Raw genomic sequence first — 20737 nt, forward strand, 5'->3', positions numbered from 1 at the left:
CAGAGGAAGGAGTGGGGCGGAGGGAGATGGGACAGGTTGGCCGTGGGCACTGGCTCTGCTGGAGTCCTGGCATTCCAGATGCCTCGGAAAAGGCCAGAGGCCAGGCTGGGGCAGAGATGGGAGCAGGTGGCCTCCTCGGGGGGCATGGGCTCCTCTTGGGGTGTCGGCAGGAGGTGGGACGGAGTTAGCAATGAGGGGTGGGCGGCTGGCTCCTGCAGGCTGGTGAGGAAGACATGGGCTGGGCTGAGCAGGCTGAGACTCGGCTCTCATTTAGTGGTGGCAGGTCCTGCCCTCCCGGGAGAGGAGGTGCCCCTCTGGTACTTGGGGATCGCAGAGAGAAAGCCAACCAGGAGAGAGGCCTCCGTGTCGCCCAGCCCCCTGCCTGCCTTCCCTCCCCCCTTGCTAGAAGCTCCACTCAGCACATTCCAGCTCCGTGCAGAGCCTAGTGAAGTGGGGAAGACGGGCCCCCGCCCACGTGGGGGAGACGGCCGTGTAAATAAATAACTGAACTTGGCTGTGATTGGTGCGCGGGGAGAGGCCCCGGGAGAAGGGGCGATGCTCACAGAGGCTGGAGGAGCTGGGAACGTGGCGGAGGGACGGAGGGACGGGACTTTCGCTCCACGTGGGGGAAGGGGGGTGGGGAACCAGGCACGCAGCAGCATCTCGAAGTCTCCGATTCTGTTCTCGGACCAGAGCTTACAGGGAGGGGGCTGAATTCAAGCGACCCCATCCCTCTTTGCGTTTTCCTGGGGTTGGCAGAGAGAGAGAGGGAAGGGGTTGGAGGACTGGGAGGAGAAAGGCCTGCATTGGGATGCTGACCTCCCGCTCACCCGCCGCGTGCTCTGTGGGCCCATCGACAACGTCTGTGTCTGAGTCCGTTCCCCGGAAGAGACCAGGTTGTGTGTGGAGTAATTCGAATGAGATGCTCCCACTGGCACGGTTGGCACGGAGCCTGGGACCTAGCAGGGGCCTGATAAACTGGCGGCCGCGGCGTTAATTGTTACTCTCCGAGCGGCACGCAGGCTGTGTGCGGGGTGGGAAGGTGGGCCAGGGGTTGGGGGCCGGGATGCAGGCCGGGCTTCTCTTGGCCTGGGCAGGGGAAGAACTGCGGGGTGCAGACGTCCGTGTTCCCATCGGGAGCCGTGACTCGGGACACTGGTCCTTGCCCTGCCTTGTCGCTTGGCCTGGAGAGAAGCCGGGCGGAGCTGCCCTCTGTCCCGGGCCTCCCGGATCCTCCTCACCAGATAGATGGGAGCTTTGCTGTCCCTCCTGAGGCAGCTTGTCCCAGCCGAGGACCCCTGTGGCCGTGGGGCACCAGGTCGGGGCAGCACCGGGTCTACCTGTGGGAGACCTGGTAGAGGAGCACATCCCGTAAAACAGCGTTCACACACCCTAAGGAGCCTGAGCCGCTTTTCCGGGACCTCCGCTGCTTCCTCTGTGAGACAGAGGCAGCGCAGGACGCGTTCTCCCAGAAACTAGCGAGAGTAGCGAGCAGCGCCCGCAGCCCACAGCGTGCGCCCGGGGCGCGCTGCGTTTCCGCTCAGGATCCTCCGGGTACGCGGGACCGGAGTCTGTGACGGCCCCTCCTGGGAGGTGGGGGCGCTGGGTGTTCAGCCACAGGGAGGGGGGAGGGGGTAGAGCAGGACGTGCCCAGGGTTGTCAGGAACTAAATCCAGGAGTGGAATGGGGGGCTGTCCTCTCCCCGCTCTGTTCTCCCGCCCTTCGCGTCCTGGGCATTGCAGCTTTCAGAGGCTCAGAGCTGGGAACTGGAGGCCATTGCTTCAGGGTCCTCGGCCTTTCCCAGGGATGGGAAGCCCTGATGGGCGGGGCAGAGAAGAAAGGGGGGGTGCTTCTAGGAGAGGAGACAGTATCCCCAGTGGTGGTGGTGATGGGGAGGCCATCTGGATGGGGGGGGTATATAATCAGGCAGAGGGATGAGCCATCCTAGGGTGAGGGTGTGGGTGTTTGCATGGGGGAGGGCCAGGCTGGCACGGGGAGGGAGGCTTTGGGCCACAGCCAGTGTGGGCTTCCCGAAGTCTGTGTTCGGAGGTGGGCGCCGGAGGAGGAGCAGGGCTGCCTATGGCTAAGAGCCTGGTATTTAAAGCCAGGCCGGCCGGCCCGGGGTCCCAGCTCCGCTGCTGCTTTCTCGCTGCGTCGCCCTTGGTAAGTTCCGTCCCTGGGCTTGCCTTGTTTTCTTATCTGCAGGCAGAGTGGGGGTGAAGGTTCGCACGGTCAGGCTTCCTTTTCTCTTTGCAGACCGGAGGGGCTCTTGCTCCTCCAGCTCTTACTGCATCGGCCCTGGGGGAGGCTGGCGTTGCGGGGGGGGGGGGGGGGGTTGTGGACCCCAGAGGTGGGAGAGGAAGCCCCTGCACACCAGCTGCGGCTGGACCCCCAAGGCGTGGCCTGTCCTTGGACCCTGGAGAGGCCGAGGATGCCGCTGGTATTACCATCGGGGTCCCCTGCCAGGAGGAGGCGAGGTGCCCGGGGATCCCGGCCTGCCCGGGAGAGGCGGCGGGGCCTGGGCCGCTGCTGGGCGGATGGACGCGGCTCCCTCCGCGGCGCCCCCGCCCCCGGCTGGGCAGGTCCCGCCCCCGCGCGGCCGGCCGCGGGGATTGGCTGGCGCGCGCGCCGCCCTGCACCCCAGCCCCGCGGGGAGGGGAGGGGAGGGGAGGGGAGCGGAGCGGGCGGCAGCTGGCCGCCGCCTCTGCAGAGCCTCCCTCCGCGCGCCCGCCCGGCTCCCTCTCCCTCCGGCGGATAATGGGAGGCCCGCCGGCCCGCGCACCGGGGAAGGCCGGCCGAGGTAGCGCAGGCCGGGCCGGGAGGCATAGGAGGGCCAGGGGCCTCCAGGGCCTGGGAGGGGGGGGGGGAGGTGGGAGAGGGAGCCGGGAAAACAAAAACACCCGGGAAGGCCCTCGCTCGCGCCCCTCCACCGCGCGCCTGGGCGGCAGCTGGAGCAGGAAGATGGTCCCCGCGGTCCTTTCTTCTCCCCGAGCGGCCGCCCCCGCCCCCCGCCCTCCGCCGCCCCTGCAGCGGCGCGGAGGGTGCAGCCCGAGGACCCGGAGCCGCTCCCGCTGTCAGCCCGGCTCACCCGCCTGTCTCTCTGGCTTCTCTTGCAGGTGGAGATAAAGGCTGGTGAAGGAGCCGGGCCCTGGGGACAAGGGGCCGCTGTCAAGGTACTTTGTGTGCGTGTGCTTGTGCGTGTGCTTGTGTGTGCGTGCGTGTGTGTGTGTGCGTGCGTGCGTGCGTGTGAGAGAGAGAGAGAGAGAGAGAGAGAGAGAGAGAGAGAGAGAGAGAGAGAGAGAAGGGGTGGGGGGAGAGGGAGAGGGAGGAGAGGCAGGATAAAAATAAAGGGTCTCCTCGGGTGATCCCTTAATCTCCCACTGTGTGTGCAGCAGCCGCCGAGGGGGAGGGGTGGCGGGGGGTGTGGGCGGCCAATGAATTCTCAGGCCTGTGTGTGGGTTTTGTTTGGATTCTTTCTGCTTTCTCAGCTGGATGGTTTGGGTGCAGTTGGGACTGGGCTTGTGGAGCTGTGTTGTGTTTTGTTGTGGTTTTTTTTTTTTGTGTGTGTGTGTGTGTGTGTGTGTGTGTGTGTGTGTTTTTAAAGACATGCAACCCCTGGCGGTGTCTCTGGGAGCCTGTCCCTGGCACACTGTTGGTTTGCATCCAATCTGCAGAAGTCCCTGGGCGGGGTGGCGCGGGGTAAGAGGGAGGGTAAATGGTGCTCCTGAGCCTGAAGCTGATAGGGTGTCATTAGTCATGCTGCTGTCACCATGGAGATGGCTGGAGAGGAGAGGAGGTGGTGGGGTGAGGATATTTTGGGTAGGGTGGGGGCTGATGCAACCTCATGCCTGGGAAGCCGGCGGGAGGCTGCCGTTCCCCGTGGCTCGGTGTCTGTGTCTGGGGAGCCGAGACGGGAATGTTACCAGGTGAGTCGGAAGCAGGGAAGGGGCGCCGAGCTGCTGCCTGCGGCTGTCTGTCTGAAGGTCAGGGCTGAGGTATTTGGGACAGGGCAGGGTCTGTGACTGGGAGACACAGGCATTCCTCCCCGGTTGACAGGGTCCAGGATCCGTCCATTTCCTCCGGCGTCCTCCCCGCTGTCGGGGCTAGGGACCCGCGGTGAGTTTGGGATTACTCAGCATGTCCTCTGGTGGCCCACGGCGGAGGAAACAAAGCGGGTGGCAACTCTGTGGGGCTGTCTCTCAAGTTCGGAGCCGAGAGGCTGGGGGACAGGTGGGCGGGGGCAGGACCAGATGGGACTTTCCTAAGGAGGGAGGGCGCCCACGCTAGGCGGTCTCCACCCCGCCTTCCCCAAGGGCCCCGGAGCCTGTGGGGAGCTGGGGGGCGGGCGGGATCTGGTTGCTTGGGCAGCAGGTGGATGATCTACTTTGTCCCCAGGTGCTCCGCCCTGGAGGCGCGCCTCCCGCTTCCTGGGAAAACTGTGGGGAGCTGTGTGGAGGTGCCGCCTCCCTGCCTGGGTGGGGACACGCGCAGGGAGGGGCCCTGCCTCCCGCGTGGGGTGGGGGCTCCTGGGCGAGGCGGCGGGTGGATCAGAAGCCGGCGTGTTCCTTGGTTTCTTCCCAAGGAACTTGAGGCAAGGAAGTCGGGGGCGGGGGGGGGGGGGGCGCGCAAGAGTTTTTGTTTCTGGAGCAGCTTCTGGGGGACAGAGACGGGCCAGGTGGCACTGGCTCTGCTGGGGAGCTGGGCCTGCCTCGGGCAGGCTGGGAGGCGTGGGTGATCCTGGGACCAGACCGTGGGAGGCCCCTGAGGCGAGCGGAGGGTGGCTGATTCTGGCGGTGATGATGCCGTGGGTGGGGAGGAGAAAGCGTGAGCTCATCCCCAGGTCCCACCTCCACTTCCTCCCCTGGCCGGGCGCTGCGGATGGGGACGGTGCTTTGAGGTCTGTGGCATGGTGTGCACCTGTTCGGCCCCCGCCCTGGGGAGAGCAGGACCAGGGGGTGAGGACAGATGGGCTCAGCGAGGCGGCCACTCCCTCCCTCTCGGTGGCACTCAGCCCTCTCAGCCGGAGCTTCCCTCTCTGCTGGGAGGAAGGTCTGCTGGCAGGTTTGTTCACTCCTGGAGGGGCCCCCTCCCTCCTCCCTCCCTCCCTCCCTCCCTCCCGCCTGGCCTCCCAGTGGCTTCTCTTTCCCAGTGTGCTCTCCATTTCTCCCTGCTGCATTCTGCGGGCCTGGCACGGCGGCCTTAATGTCTTAATGTTGTGGGCATGGAGCAGGGCTGCTTGGAAAACCAGAGAAAGCCCTGCGCATGCATCTGTCTTTCCCCCTTCCCAGGGTGGAGCCCGCGCTGACTGTGTTTTCAAAGCTCCGACGTGGGGTCTGTGCTTGTGTCTGTGGAGTCCTGTGTCATTGGAGAATCGCTGGTTTTCTCTCTCCGCCCGCCTTGGGCACTGCCGGCGAGCACGGGGATCTGAGCCCCCTTCCCTGACTTTCCTTGGGTGACCGGTTTGGTGCCCTGGAGGAGGAGGCAGTGTGGCCACATCCTCCTCGTCCATCTGCTGTGTGAGCTCACGCTGAGGTCAGACCAAGACTCCGTGAGACGCCGCCCGCCCCCCCTTGTCCTGTGCCCCAGCCTGTCCCCGCGGGATGGGTGCAGGCCGGGGGAGTCCCAGGGGTGACGGGCATTCGGGAGCCAGTGGGAATATGCTCACCTGCTGTGTGCGGTGTCCTGCCAGGGTTTCAAGAAGATCCATGTTGTAGGGTGTGCAGAGTTGAGCTTGATCAACGCAAGTTGTCACTGACTGGGCTGTCGGGGGTGTGACGTGTCTACCCATGATACGGGAAGGAACACGCCAGAGCACACGCTGCGGCTGCTGCCGCCTCCTTGGCAGCCCGGGCGGGCGGGAGCGAGTGCCCAGCGCCGAGAGCACCGTGCCGCCCGGCTCCCGGGCTCCCACGCTGCTCCCACACGCTGCCCCCTGGGAATCCTCAGTTGGCCGGAGACGTCTGGAAACTATTTTGGGACGGTGCCCGGGATCTCTGCCTTGGGTCCCTGCCTCTGACCGCTGCAGAAATGCCCCTTTGTTGAGGAGCCGCCATCCTCAACTTTTACACACACTGTACGTGACTCCTCCTTAGTCTCTGGCCCGCTTGGCCTGCTCCTCCCTTGATCTCGGAGGTGAACTTGGGGAGATACCATGGTGGCAGGTGAGCATGTCAGGCTGGAGCGGGGAAACCAGCCAACCAAGAGGATTTTCGAGTTTGAGGACAGAGAGGGAGAGGGAGGGCTTCCTAATGATAACAAGAACTGGAGTTGGAGTCCCAGGGCGCAGCTCCTCCTCCCTGGTGACTGAACTGGTAACTCCTGAATGTCCTGGCGGGGAGAGGACTGGACAGGATGGACGGGGGTGGGCCCCAGGTAGTGTGTCCACGGGGCTCCTGCAGGCTCGCCGAGGAGGGGCCTGGCCCGGGCTCCGTCCAGCTGCAGAGGGACATTTCTGCTGGAAATGGTCTTTGTGGTCTTGCCAGGTCCCCTCCCGTCCCTGCCCCCTCCCCGCACGTGGTTCCGCTGGCCGGGGTAGGGGCAGGGAGTGTGGGAGGGGCTTGGGTCTGGCTCAGCTTTGGCTCTCCCAGCCCTCTCCGGTCCTCTCCCACCCTGACCTCGTGGGCCTTGCTTCCTCTCGCACTTGAGCATCTGGCAGGCAGCCGAGGACTCCCCCTTTGTTCCCAGCACGTCTGCGGCGTCGGAGGAGGCGGTGGCTTCCTCGCGGGTTCGTGTAGGCAGCCTCTGGGGAGCTGGGGAGCAGGGGTGGCTCAGACAGCTAGCATCTAGAAGTCGTCCTGCTGTCCAGGACTGTGGCCCCATTCACTTTCTCTCCCTTTCTCTCTGCCTTTGTCTTCCCACGCTTACTGGGCATGTCCTCGGTCCCAGGGACAGTGCTGGGTCCTGGAAAAGAAGAGAAATCATTGTTATCGGGTCTTCACAGTATCCCTAGAAGCAAGAGACGCTGGCTAAATCCCCTAAGGTCGTCAGTCCGTGTGGGCTCACCAGCATGGGCAGTGTCTGTGTGTCATCCAGGGAAGGCTATGGGATCGGCGTTTGGGGCTGCGAACCTGCCCCCGGCAGCCCGCCCCCTCGCCCCCAGTCGTGCCTGGTGCTGTGCCTGGTGCTGTGCCTTTGCTTATTATCCCTGGCTCAGTGGACCCCAAGGGGCTTTGAGAGAAGAGTCCACATGCCAGCCACGTTTTCAATAAACTGGCATCTCTGGGATCTGGCAGTTACAGATGAGACTCCTGGGGTAAGAATCAGGGTAGCTGGGAAGGGAGCGTAGTTTTGAAAGGAAAGTGTTGGGTTCGAGGCCGAGATAAGGCTGGAGAGGAACACGGTGGGCACGTCCCCTGGAACCCACAGCGGCCTCTGCGCGGTGGTGGCTCTGGGCCCCGCAGCCGGGGCATGTGGGGGCGGGAACTCGGCGGCGGTGAGGAGGGCGAGAAAGGGCAGCCGTCCTGTCTCTTTTCCTCTCTGTTCCCAAACCTGCGACTCGGATCTGTTCTTGGCTGGGAGGGAGCCCCTTACTGTCCCTGGTCTTCCGTTTCCTCTGTAGAAGGAAGGGGTTGCCTTCCAGAGTTAGTTCTTCTCAGACTACACGTGGCAGGTGGTGGTGGTGGTGTTGTGTTTCTTAATTTCCAGAACGTTGCAGGGTGACACACGGCCCCGCCTTGTACACGGAGTTCACGGCTCGCACCGCGGGCAGCCGGAGCGCTCAGCACCGCCCATCCGGCCTGGGAGCGGGGAGAGGCGCCGGGCGGTGCGCTCTGAGGGCGCGAGGCAGCTCAAGGGGCCGTTCCCGCGTCTGTGTTGCGGGGGATGGGGACGCACATCTTACGGCCACACCCGCACAGCATTGCCTTAGAGGGGCTCCGGTCTGACCGCTCCACCCCTTCCCGGACACGGCTTTCCCTCCCTTCGGTCCTGTCCATGCTGGGGACAGAGCAGCGCTGGGAAGAGCAGAGGTCTTGCCGTCCCCACGGCTCTGTCCCGGGTCCTCAGAGGAGTTTCTTGCGACTCAGCTTCTTAGGGAAGAAGGCCCCATCGGCCCTTAGACCTCTGCATGTCTCCCGTCGTGATGGAGAAGCGTCAGGACCCGCGCAGCCCCCTGAGGGGCAGGACTGTGTGTGTGTGTGTGTGTGTGTGTGTGTGTGTGTGTGAACTGCATGACATAGAGGAAGAGGACAGTTAGGGGGAGGCGTGTGTGTGTGTGTGTGTGTGTGGTGTGTGAACTGCATGACGTAGAGGAAGGGGACAGTTAGGGAGAGGTGTGTGTGTGTGTGTGTGTGTGTGTGTGTGTGTGTGGTGTGTGAACTGCATGACGTAGAGGAAGGGGACAGTTAGGGAGAGGTGTGTGTGTGTGTGTGTGTGTGTGTGTGGTGTGTGAACTGCATGACGTAGAGGAAGAGGACAGTTAGGGGGAGGCCTGTGTGTGTGTGTGTGTGTGTGTGTGTGGTGTGTGAACTGCATGACGTAGAGGAAGGGGACAGTTAGGGGAGGCCTGTGTGTGTGTTTGTGTGTGTGTGTGTGTGTGGTGTGTGAACTGCATGACGTAGAGGAAGGGGACAGTTAGGGGGAGGCGTGTGTGTGTGTGTGTGTGGTGTGAACTGCATGACGTAGAGGAAGGGGACAGTTAGGGGAGGCCTCTCTGTGTGTGTGTGTGTGTGTGTGGTGTGTGAACTGCATGACGTAGAGGAAGGGGACAGTTAGGGGAGGCCTGTGTGTGTGTGTGTGTGTGTGTGTGTGTGTGTGGTGTGTGAACTGCATGACATAGAGGAAGTGGACAGTTAGGGAGAGGCCTCTGTGTGTGTGTGTGTGTGTGTGTGTGGTGTGTGAACTGCATGACATAGAGGAAGTGGACAGTTAGGGAGAGGCCTCTGTGTGTGTGTGTGTGTGTGTGTGTGTGGTGTGTGAACTGCATGACGTAGAGGAAGTGGACAGTTAGGGAGAGGCCTGTGTGTGTGTGTGTGTGTGTGTGTGGTGTATGAACTGCATGACGTAGAGGAAGGGGACAGTTAGGGGAGGCCTGTGTGTGTGTGTGTGTGTGTGTGTGTGTGGTGTATGAACTGCATGACGTAGAGGAAGGGGACAGTTAGGGGGAGGCCTGTGTGTGTGTGTGTGTGTGTGTGTGGTGTGTGAACTGCATGACGTAGAGGAAGGGGACAGTTAGGGGAGGCCTCTGTGTGTGTGTGTGTGTGTGTGTGGTGTATGAACTGCATGATGTAGAGGAAGGGGACAGTTAGGGAGAGGCCTGTGTGTGTGTGTGTGTGTGTGTGGTGTGTGAACTGCATGACGTAGAGGAAGGGGACAGTTAGGGGAGGCCTGTGTGTGTGTGTGTGTGTGTGTGTGTGTGTGGTGTGTGAACTGCATGATGTAGAGGAAGGGGACAGTTAGGGGAGGCCTCTGTGTGTGTGTGTGTGTGTGTGTGTGGTGTGTGAACTGCATGACGTAGAGGAAGGGGACAGTTAGGGGAGGCCTCTGTGTGTGTGTGTGTGTGTGTGTGTGTGGTGTGTGAACTGCATGACGTAGAGGAAGGGGACAGTTAGGGGGAGGCGTGTGTGTGTGTGTGTGTGTGTGTGTGTGTGTGTGAACTGCATGACGTAGAGGAAGGGGACAGTTAGGGGAGGCCTGTGTGTGTGTGTGTGTGTGTGTGTGGTGTGTGAACTGCATGACGTAGAGGAAGGGGACAGTTAGGGGAGGCCTGTGTGTGTGTGTGTGTGTGTGTGTGTGGTGTGTGAACTGCATGACGTAGAGGAAGGGGACGGTTAGGGGAGGCCTGTGTGTGTGTGTGTGTGTGTGTGTGTGGTGTGTGAACTGCATGACATAGAGGAAGGGGACAGTTAGGGAGAGGCCTGTGTGTGTGTGTGTGTGTGTGTGGTGTGTGAACTGCATGACGTAGAGGAAGGGGACAGTTAGGGAGAGGCCTCTGTGTGTGTGTGTGTGTGTGTGTGTGTGTGTGTGGTGTGTGAACTGCATGACGTAGAGGAAGGGGACAGTTAGGGAGAGGCCTGTGTGTGTGTGTGTGTGTGTGTGTGGTGTGTGAACTGCATGACGTAGAGGAAGGGGACAGTTAGGGGGAGGCGTGTGTGTGTGTGTGTGTGTGTGTGTGGTGTGTGAACTGCATGATGTAGAGGAAGGGGACAGTTAGGGGAGGCCAGTTCTCAGGTAGGTGCTGGCGTGCCGTGGGCCTGCTAGATGCCGAGGCTCCCCTTAGTGGCTCCCGGTGACCGAGCGGCAGAGGTGGATCACAAATGGTCCGGTATCTGTCAGGACGGGCATCGCGGCGCTTTTGATGGTGTGAGTTTGTGCGTCTTCTTCTTCCAAGGATCCTTGGGGGGAGGTAACGTAATAAGATCCTTCCGCTGGCGGATCTTATTTAAGATGCTAACGATTAGACAAAAAAACAACAACCTTAATTTCCTTCCACCCGGCTACCTCACCTTACAGGAGAGCTGGGGGCGGGTGGGCAAGGGCAGGCAGCAGACTTGCCGCAGAAGGAGTCCTGAAGAGGCAGACGTCCCACGTAAGAGAGGGTCCGAGTCAGGCCTGGCTCCCTCCGTGGCCTGGAACTCGTGTGCCCTTGGTGCTTAAGTAATTGGATTTCTCAGCCCCGCCTCCCGGCATTTCTTCGGTGTAATCCTAACCCCATGGGCTTTGCGGAGGGAAACAAAGACATTGAAAGGGTTTGCGACTTGTCCCTGACAGCGAGCTCCTAGACTCCCCGTCCTGTTGACTGTGTTTTCCCCGCTTTGCTTTCTCTGAAGCACCGATACCCCCCAACACCCCCCTCCTCTCAGGCTGCGCCTCGGTCCCCGCCCTGCTAAGCCTACAGTGTTTATAAAAGGAGCCAGTTCCTGCCAGTCCACCTGCCTGTGCCTTAGGAAGGCCCTCTCTGGTTCCTGCAGAGGAGGAAGAACTAGAGAGAGGCAGACGCCCAGGTGGATTCCGGCTGAGGGCCAGGCTGGGTCCCAGACAGACCTTCTCTATGACACCCTCTCCTTTGGGGGGACCCCTGGGCCAAGTCACATCTCTGCTGGCTCGAATAAATTTGGGGTGGTGTGCAGAGAGTTGGACCCAGAGAGGGAAGACTGTGCCTTCCCAGCTGGGTTCATTGTGGCCCTACACACCGCTCTGGGGGGGACACGGGAATGGATTTCCAGGGGAGTGTGGGATCCCAGCACTATGACCCCTCTCTCTCCTCTCTCTGGGCTCTCTGTCCTGGGACACGCCACGGCCTCAGCCCATCCCCCCTCTCTCCCCTCTTGCTTTGAGCTTGGCTACGTTCTGGGCTGAGCAGGGACGTCCTCTGAGGGCCTGCTTTGTGGGATGTGGGCCAAGGGCTCCTCGGGTCAGAATCGTCCGGAAGTGTGTGCACAGGCCGTGGGGCCGCGGGGCCATGGGGCCGGGAGAGCCGCCGTGGCGCCAGGCCCGGGCTCCCGTCACACAGCCGGGCAGAGGGGTGCAGGGTGAGGGCGGCGGGGAGACCAGGGGTTCGTGTTGGGAGCTGCGGGCAGGTGGGCCGTGGGGCACCCACCTCCTGCCGGGCCCTGGCCTGGTCCCCGGGCCAGGTCCTACCTGACCATGGAGCTCTGCCGACCTCTGCCGCGTGGGCTGTCTTCCCACTATTACTCCTCCTCGGTTTCCTGTTTTCTGGCTGTGGGTTCCCAGTGGTGTCATTTGGGCCCTGGGTAGTAGTTAGGGCTTAGCTCTGGGGTTGTGTGGTTGGAGCGGTGTCTGTCTTGGGGTTGTCCTGGCAAGTGGTCCAGAGCAGCCCCGACACCCCACCGGGAGCCGGAGCCCGCCCCCTCGCTCTCAGAGGCGGCTTTCTCTGCCGAGGGCGTGTCCCCACAGGGTCTCTGTCCGGGAAGAGAGATGGGGAGGAGGACCGGGTGGTTGCCAGGGCGCTTCAGCCCTGAACACAAGCTCCCGCCCCACCGCCTCCACCAGCCGGCAGGGATCCCGCCAGCTTCCCTGGAGCGTTCCCGGTGGCCAGGCCCTCCGGTTCCACTGGTTGAGTGGTTCTCGGTCCCGCTGCATCTGAAAATCACCCGGGAGTTTTTAAAAAAAGAGCGCACTCGTGCCTGGGCCCACACCCCAGAGAGGGGGGGTAATTGGTCCGGGCGGAGCGTGGGCCGCGGCCTTCTCCGGAGCTCCCCGGGGACGGGAATGGCCTTCGGGGTGAGAAGTCGCTGCCCTCGCGCCTGGGTTTGCTCTTTCCTCATCCATTGATCATCTTAGTGACCATCCATCCCGAGTCTGGAAACATGGGGACAGTGAGGTGTGTCAGGCACAGTGCTGGGTTGAACGTTCTGTTCCACGGGACTGACCCGCGAGTTCAGATTTATTCAGACCAGAATGTGAGGGCAGGTCTGTCGCAGATGACAGAAACCCCGTGTTCTCCTCTCGGTTTTTAATTGTGAGGAAACGGGGCACCCCCTGTGTACAGCTCGGGCGACCACAGCACGCCTGTGCCGCCAGCACCTGGGTGAAGAAACGAGGGCCCTCATGCCGGGCCCGGAGTCCGGCCTTCCCACGGGCTTCGGGCTAAGTCCGGTCTGGCCATGCCCCGCACAGCCGTGTGTGCTGGTCCGGGGCCCCGGGCCTTCAGCGTGGCTCCCGCCAGGAGCATCCTCCCACACACGTGCGGGCGTCTCACAGCTGAGTCGCTGTCGCCGACGTGTCCGGTGCGGGACGGGAATCCTGCCAGCCCTGCCTGGTGTCCCCTCTTCCCCGTCACCGTTAGATCCTCTTCCCTCTTGGCCTTTAGGCCTGCCAACCCTCTTGCAGACATCTGTTTTTTGTGTGTGTTTTTTCTTTTTGGCTTTTTATTCTCTCTTTTGAGTCTACAGATAGGACACGTTCTGTGGAAACAGAAATGGGCAGAGGGGGAGGAGTTTGCCTGGAGTTTCACAACCCAGTTAACTGCTAGTTCCCAGAGCATCTCTCAGGACGTGGTTCTCTGCATGCGTGCACTTGTCCTGTGCTGGGTATAAAAATGGCGTCATGCTGCCAAAACCGGTTTGGCTCAGTGGATAGAGCGTCGGTCTGGGGACTGAAAGGTCCCAGGTTCAGTTCCCATCAAGGACATGTACGTTGGTTGCGGGCACATCTCCAGTGGGGGATGTGCAGGAGGCAGCTGATCGATGATTCCCTCTCATTGATGTTTCTAACTCTCTCTCTCTCTTCCTCTCTGTAAAAAAATCAATAAAATATATTTTAAATGGTGTCGTGCTGCGTGGGGGCCTGCTCTCCCCACACAGTGGCCAGCTGTGATGCTCTCTGGGGGGCGCTCACTGTGTGTGGGGTGCAGGGGGGCAGTGTTGCCATTGTTCGCTTCCTTAGTCCTCATGACGGCATGGTTTGAAGATGAAATAATATTTTTCTTTGCCTCTTATTAACCTGAGTTGCGCTAACGCACTTCTTAATATTGAACTATCTTTGCATTCTTTGAATATACCATCATTGATAATGGGGTATTTTTAAAAATATATTTTATTGATTTTTTTACAGAGAGGAAGGGAGAGGAATAGAGAGTTAGAAACGTCGATGAGAGAGAATCATTGACCAACAGCCTCCTGCACACCCCCCACCGGGGATGTGCCCGCAACCAAAGTACATGCCCTTGACCGGAATCGAACCCAGAACCTTCCACTCCGCAGGCCGACGCTCTATCCACTAAGCCAAACCAGTTTCGGCTATTTTTTTAAAAAAAATTTATTTCAGAGATGAAGGGAGAGGGAGAGATAGAAATATCATTGATGAGAGAAAAATCATTGATTGGCTGTCTCCTGCATGCCCCCTCCTGGGGATCCAGCTGCCACCTGGGCATATGCCCTCAACCAGAATGGAACCCAGGACCCTTTAGTCTGCATGCCTACATGCTAGCCACTGAGCCAAACCAACTAGGAATGGGGAACTTTTTTTTTAACATGCCGTTTAATGTGAACTATTAATGTGGGAGTTTTGCATCTATATTTGTTCATGAGATTGGCCTATAATTTCCCTTCTGTGTTTTCATTGTCAGATGTTGGTATTAGAGTAATAGTAACTTCATATAACGGATGGTGAAGCTTTGGTTCTTTGTATTACTTTGGGGCAATTTAAATAATACCGTTTAAGTAATAATTTTATTCCATTGGGATTGAAAAAAAAGTCTGCTGGTGAACCTGTCTGAGCCTGGTTCTTTTCTGAGGGGTGGGTCATTGAGCTTTCTGAGCTGTTTGTCCTATGGCTGCTGGTATAAAATATTTCCTTTGTGTTTCCTTTGAAAACAAGCTGTTTTCAAACTTATTAGACTCATATGTCTATAGTTATTCCTTTTCAATTCTCTTGGTATCTAATTTTTTTCACTTTCCCACTTTCTAATGTTATGTATTAATTTCCCCCCTCTTTCTTTCATTAGCTTCGCCTGAGTTTCATGTAATTTAAAAGTGCCCAGGTGTGTCAGTTGTGCCTTCTGTTTTCCAAAGCGTTACTTTCTGCTTTGTGTTTATTGTATTTTCCTTGGGTTCACTTTGGGGGGTGTTTTTTCTAGGTTCTCAGGTGGATCCTTAGAACACTGTTTTCCCTAAATTTTTCTTCTTTGATCACAAACACATTGAAAAATACCGATTTTTTTGTCTATGTTCTCCTGTGGCCTCAGTGCCCTGGATTTGACATGTGATGTGCACTAGAGTGCTTGGGAGGTGCTGGTCACATCCCTACCCCGTGAATGGCAAGCCCTGAGTCAGCCTGACACCCCCCCCCCCCCCTTCGAGAGCCCCAGGGACAAGGCAAGGCCAGAGTGTGGCGCTTGGTTCCTCTTGGGGGCTTTGTGGCCAAACCCCTAGTAAGGGACCTCGTCATAGCTCACCAGCTTAGCGACCAGGACCTGGGGAAACTTTCCTTTAACCTGAGCAAAATCGGTTTGGATGTATTACCTGGGACCAGAGGACCTCCCAAGCCCAAAGGGAAGTTCTTCCAGCGTTTAGAAAAGCCTCACACTGTAGCGCCAGCGGAAAGGAATCTAGAAGCCCAGGACAGGGAGAGAGAGAAGCAGGCAAGAGGCATGTGACGCAGCGCTCCTGGCCTGGCCAAGCTGGCCTAGGCTGCAGGCTCAGTTCCTCCTTGCTGCTGCTTTCATGCATCTCTAGACGGTATGGCCCATTGGCTGGCCCTGACCCTGGGATGGAGAGGAGAGAGGAACCATAGTGCCAGGAAAAATGGGAGCATCTCTTGGGCACACCCTCCAGCTCTCCACTGAAAATCCATTTCTGTACCTCCCCACACCCACACTCAGGTGTAGGGCAGTGGTCAGCAAACTCATTAGTCAACAGAGCCAAATATCAACAGGACAACAATTGAAATTTCTTTTGAGAGCCTAATTTTTAAAACTTAAACTTCTAATGCCACTTCTTCAAAATAGACTCGCCCAGGCCGTGGTATTTTGTGGAAGAGCCACACTCAAGGGGCCAAAGAGCTACATGTGGCTCAAAAGCCACAGTTTGCCGACCACTGGTGTAGGGCAACAACAAACCCAATTAGGAAGGCACGGCCTCCCCTCTCTGGTCCAGCAGGGCCTGGTGAGCGTGCGGGGCACCCTTTGCACCCCATCCTGAGTCTGTGTGAGCCGGCAGAGAAATGACTTGACTCGGGGTCACACACAAGGGAGAATATGCAGCACCCCAGGGGGCGGAGTGGGGGGTAGATATTTTTACCCTTTATCTTCTACCCTTTATCTTGACTCCATGAAGAGCATCAAAGGCCAAGGGGAGGGTATGGGGCAGGGGGAAAGAGAAGGGGTGGATTTTGAGTTCAACTTAGAAACCAATCGCAATATTCGTCCTTCCTTATCTTCCAAAATGGAAAAGAAAATTTTGGACTTTAAATAAAATACTTGCCCATTTAAAGAAATCAAACAATATAAAAGTTTATAAATTGGAAACTGAAACCCCCCTCCCCCTTTCTTCTCCATCTCAGTGTAATCTCTGTGAACAACTTGTACGTATCGTTACAGACTTTAAAGTGAGTACGTGAACTTTCTATCTTTCCCACACAAATGTGTTTGTACCATACTTTTCAGATTTGGTATCCTTTTTCCTGCTCATTACTATGTGGAGGACATCTTTCCATGTCAGTGCATCTGTCTTGGCCTTTTAAATGGCTATGGAGTCTTTCGTTTTATAAGTTTATTGTAATTTGTTTCCTGTTGATGGACATTTACAGTTTCTGTATTTTGCAATTATAAATGATGTGTGGTAGTTTATAAAATTTTTTGGTTATTTGTTTAAATATTTGTGTGGGACAAAATCATACAAATGAAGTTTCAATTGACATTATCAAATTACCCCCCAAAAGGTAATCTGATAATATCAATTAAATTTTACTGTCCCACCTATCCTCAATGAGGTATTATCAATTTTTAATTTTTGCCAATTTGGTAGTGAAAAGGTTAGCTCCTATTATTTTAACTTATTTTATTAGTGAATTTGAGAATGTTTTAACTGTTAACCACTTTTGCATTTATTCTGTGTATCACATATTACATATATTACCCACTTTTAATTAGACTTAATTTTAATGGTTCATAAAGTTCTCATATATTATCAGTATTAACTCCTCTTCTATGTTGGAAAAATTGTGGCCTCTCATTTTTCTTTTCTTGTGTCTGACATGTTGAAATTTGATTTTTATGCAATTGGAATTCATCAGTATTTTGGCACCCAAGTTTTCCACTTTGTAGTTTTATTTTAGATATGTAGAACTCCAAGCTGGGAGTTATTTTGTATATAGTACAAGAGAGGGATTAAATTTTCCCCAAATACAAGGCCTATTATGTCCAGACTATTAATCGTTTCCCAAAAGGTTTATAATTCTATGTTAAGCAATTTATAATTACTCATATATCATGCTTTTTTTTTAGGGCCTTTCCTCTTTTCTGTTGAATTATTTGTCTGATTCTATATCAGTATTTCATTGTTTTAATTACTACAGCTTTTATATAATAGTTTGATTTTTTTAAAACCCTAAAAAACTCATTTCCATAGCATTTTTTTTTCTTCTTTTCTTTTTCACTTCCTTTTCCAAATAAGCTTTTAAACAGCTTGTCAAGTTCTATGAAAAATGTTTGGATTTTTTAAGTGGAATCACATGGAATTTATAGATTATTTGGGCAGAATGGGCAGCTCTGTAATGAGTTTTCCCATCTGGGAAATGGGAAGTATATCTTTCTGTTCATTCTAGTCTTTGTGTGTGTCCGTCAAAGTTCTTTTCACACATTTCTCCTTACACTCCTTGCTGGGACAGTTGCAGGTTTTGTTGTTGCTGCAGTCACTGGTGTCTTTTCTGTGGCATTTTCTAACCCGGGCTGCAGTGCAGTAGAAATCCTCTGGTTTTTCTGAGACCGGTGACGCCAGCTCTGGGCTCAGGCAGACCCTTCTCCCTCAGTCCACATGTGTCCTGTCGGTACCTCCGTAGCAACACTTGAGGAGCCAGTGTGCATTCCTAGTTGGTGAGGTGCTCATCTTACTCACGTTCATTCCCCGGTGTCTGGCACAAAGCCTAGGATGCAGTAAACCCTTTTAATAAATGCTGTGGCATCAGATTGATGAGGGGGGGGGGGGGGTGGTTGGTATTCACCTCCACAATGTGACATCCTAGGCCAGTGGTCGGCAAACTCATTAGTCAACAGAGCCAAACATCAACAGTACAACGATTGAAATTTCTTTGGAGAGCCAAATTTTTTAAACTTGAACTTCTTCTAACGCCACTTCTTCAAAATAGACTCGCTCAGGCTGTGGTATTTTGTGGAACAGCCACACTCAAGGGGCCAAAGAGCTGCATGTGGCTCGTGAGTTTGCCGACCACGGCCCTAGGCCCAAGCAAGGAGCAGAATCTCCAGCAGCCCTGGGGCTGTGAGCCGGGCCGGGCGCAGAGGTGGGGCACCTGCCTGCTCCCACAGTAAAAAGGAGGCCCTGGCATTGCCCGCAGCAGACACCAGGGAGGAGCCCTCTGATCCGATACCTCTAATTACCCTGGGACTGGCGGCCCACTGGTCATTAACCCTCATTAGTGCTAACTAGTACAAGAGCTGCCCTCCCGGTTCCCAGACCTGCGGCTGCGCTGTGGGGACGAGGCGTCGCCAGGTCTGAGCGGAGCTCGGAAGACCCCCGGCTGCCGGCGTGGGCTCCAGGTCTGTGGGCTGGTTGTCTCCCTCCTCCAGGGGGGCGGCTTCCTCCTTCTCCCCTCTCTTCTCCAGAGTCCGCGGCCTCCCCACCCCCGGGGACTGTCTGGTGGCCTTTGATCCTCTCCGTGTGCTAATCCTCCTCGTCCTGTTTGCGTTTTGTGCTGGTGCCTGTAACTGGGGAATGAAAGACCCTGTTTCTCGAAGGAGCTCCCCTCCTGCCCTCCTGCCGGTCCCAGTCTCTGCTGCCACAGAGCTGGGCGGGAGATGGCGATCTCTCCCTGCCCGGGAAGGCTAGGTCCACCGGGGCCCCCGCACAGGGAGCCCCCTCATCTCTGGGGCATGGGGGCTCCAGGCCTGCAGGTGTGAGGGGCCCTGCTGCTCCTACGCGGAGGCCAGGAGTCCTGCCTGGAAAGAAGGTGGGGAGAGGAGGTGCACTTGGCTTGTGCGCGTTAAGGGAAATGCCAGCCACAGGTGGGCTGGGGCGCTTCCCAGACACTCTGTAGCCGTCCTCGGTCCTCGGGCGTCTGGTTCAGAGTGTCCCTGGGCTGTGCTTGGGGCCATGAACAGAGCCATTGAGCCCACGGTCTGTGCCCCGCCTCCTTCGGTGCTCAGGGCTGCAGAGGAGTGGAAACACTTGGCTCCTCTGCTGGTTCACTCACACCCACCAGGGAGATAGCGGAGCCAAGGATATATATACACCCAAGGGGTCGGGCCCCCACCCCATCCGTGTCTCACTCCCTTTCCTGGTGCCCACGGAGCCTGGGGGAGCGTCCCTGCGGGCCCCGCCTACGGAGTGCCAAGCCCCCGGGCCCCTCCTGGCAGCCCGGGCCAGCTCCGGAGGAGCCGCCTCCTCAGGGCGCCCAGCAGACACGGACAGATGGGCCTCTGTGACCCCGTGGAGAGGTTCCGAGTGGCCGTGGCGCCGCGGTGCTGGCTGCTCGGGGCGGGTGCCAGCTCACCTGGTGCAGAAAGCCTGTCCCACCCCGGCCGCCCCGTCCCTCCACCTGCCACCCTCTTCCAAAGCCCAGGTCAGCCTGTGAGTGCACACAGCGGGGGGTGTGAAGGTGGGCGGACTGCTGTCCCCTGCCAGCTCGGAAGACCTCCGTTCACCCAGTTGGTGAGCCAGCAGGCTCACAGGGTCATTGGGGGGCTCTCCGAGGGCAGTCCCCGCACAGGCACAGGGTTGGTCTTGGGGGGGTGGGACCTGAGTGTCTGCATCTGTAGCCAGCAGCCTGCAGGTGGTTCCTCTGTCCACTGGCGCGTGAGAGCTGGTGGTCTGTAGAGTGATAATATAACAGAGGCTCCCAGTGCTGCCGTGGTTGTGAAAAGGCCAGGCGTGGTGTAGACACCTGTGAGAAGCCAAGACGGACTAAATATAAAGGCTGCTAAATTTCAGATAAGATCAAACTCTAGGAAATAGTTAAATTTCGTTGTTGTGTATTACGAAGAATGCAAATTTAGCCCTAACTGGTTTGGCTCAGTGGATAGAGCATCGGCCTGTGGACTGAAAGGGTCTGGTCAAAGGCATGTACCGGTACCTTGGTTGTGGGCCCAAATAGGGAGTGTGCAGGAGGCAGCTGATCGATCTTTCCCTCTCAATGATGTTTCTAACTCTCTATACCTCTCCCTTCCTCTCTGTAAAAAATCAATAAAATATATTAAAAAAAAAAAAGAATGCAAATTCACTATGGAAAAATCAGGACGTTCACATGAGCAATTAGAGAACATAAGACGTCTGTATTCTTATCACAGAGAATTCCTGTTGATATTTTGGTCATTCTAGAATAATTATATATTTTTTTACATTTAAACGTCTATTGATTTTTCTCTCCTGGTTATCAAAAGAGCACACTTATATTAAAACCTTTTAATTGGTATAAAACTGGCATGAAGTGTTTTGATTGGTAAATCCTTTACGATTCTGTTTATTTGCGATCTTCATTTCTTTGTGAATATATTTTGATTTGCTTTGCCAGCTTTTTTCCTGTGAGATTTTTTTTAATATGAATTCATGAGAGCTTCATATATTGGTCATATTGACTGTTTACCAGACCTTGACAGATACTACCGATGTCCTTCACTTTTTTAACATTTGGTTTTATGTTGCCAGATTTTTTTTTTTCACATGTTCATATAATCAAATCGAGTTCTAATCCTTGAGCAAGTTGATTTTTTTGTTTTGTAGAAAACAAGCTCTGCTTTTGTAAACGTCCGGGGACAGTCACAGACTAGACCAGTGCGTCTCATGCTTTAACATTCACCCAGATCACCCAGGAATCTCTATAATACAGCTTCCCGCTGGCTGGTCTGGGTGGGTCTGAGCGCCTGCATTCCTAACAGGCTCTCCGGTGGTGCTGATGCTGCTGGCCAGGGGACCACCCTTGAAGCAGGGAAGGGCCAGAAGTCTCCACCACGGATGGTCAGAGAGGAACCGAGGGGCCTCAGGAACAGACTTTTCGGGGTCATGCCCAGGCGCTGTCTGGCCACGTCTGGCTGGGTGACTCAGAGACAGAGCCGTGGCCCTTCGGGACCCCCGGTTCCTGGTCTATAAACCGGGGAGACTGTGCTTAC

General features: G+C 56.7%; 1 protein-coding gene across 5 annotated transcripts in view; it reads left to right on the forward strand.

The window, feature by feature from the left end:
- TET3 (tet methylcytosine dioxygenase 3) overlaps positions 1-20737 on the forward strand; it is a 91124-nt gene that overhangs the window by 13096 nt on the left and 57291 nt on the right. For 3 of the 5 annotated variants that reach the window (XM_045580923.1, XM_045580924.1, XM_036435740.2), the window contains one exon: positions 3117-3173. The exons of 1 other annotated variant lie outside the window; for it this stretch is intronic. In XM_045580923.1, coding sequence (XP_045436879.1) covers positions 3117-3173 — 57 coding nt within the window. Of the gene's footprint in view, positions 1-2686; positions 2801-3116; positions 3174-20737 lie in introns of those variants that run through there. One more of the 5 variants, XM_036435742.2, reaches the window with a different exon arrangement.

The sequence above is a fragment of the Pipistrellus kuhlii genome, unplaced genomic scaffold (assembly GCF_014108245.1).
Source record: "Pipistrellus kuhlii isolate mPipKuh1 unplaced genomic scaffold, mPipKuh1.p scaffold_m20_p_13, whole genome shotgun sequence".
In the NCBI taxonomy this organism is placed as follows: domain Eukaryota; kingdom Metazoa; phylum Chordata; class Mammalia; order Chiroptera; family Vespertilionidae; genus Pipistrellus; species Pipistrellus kuhlii.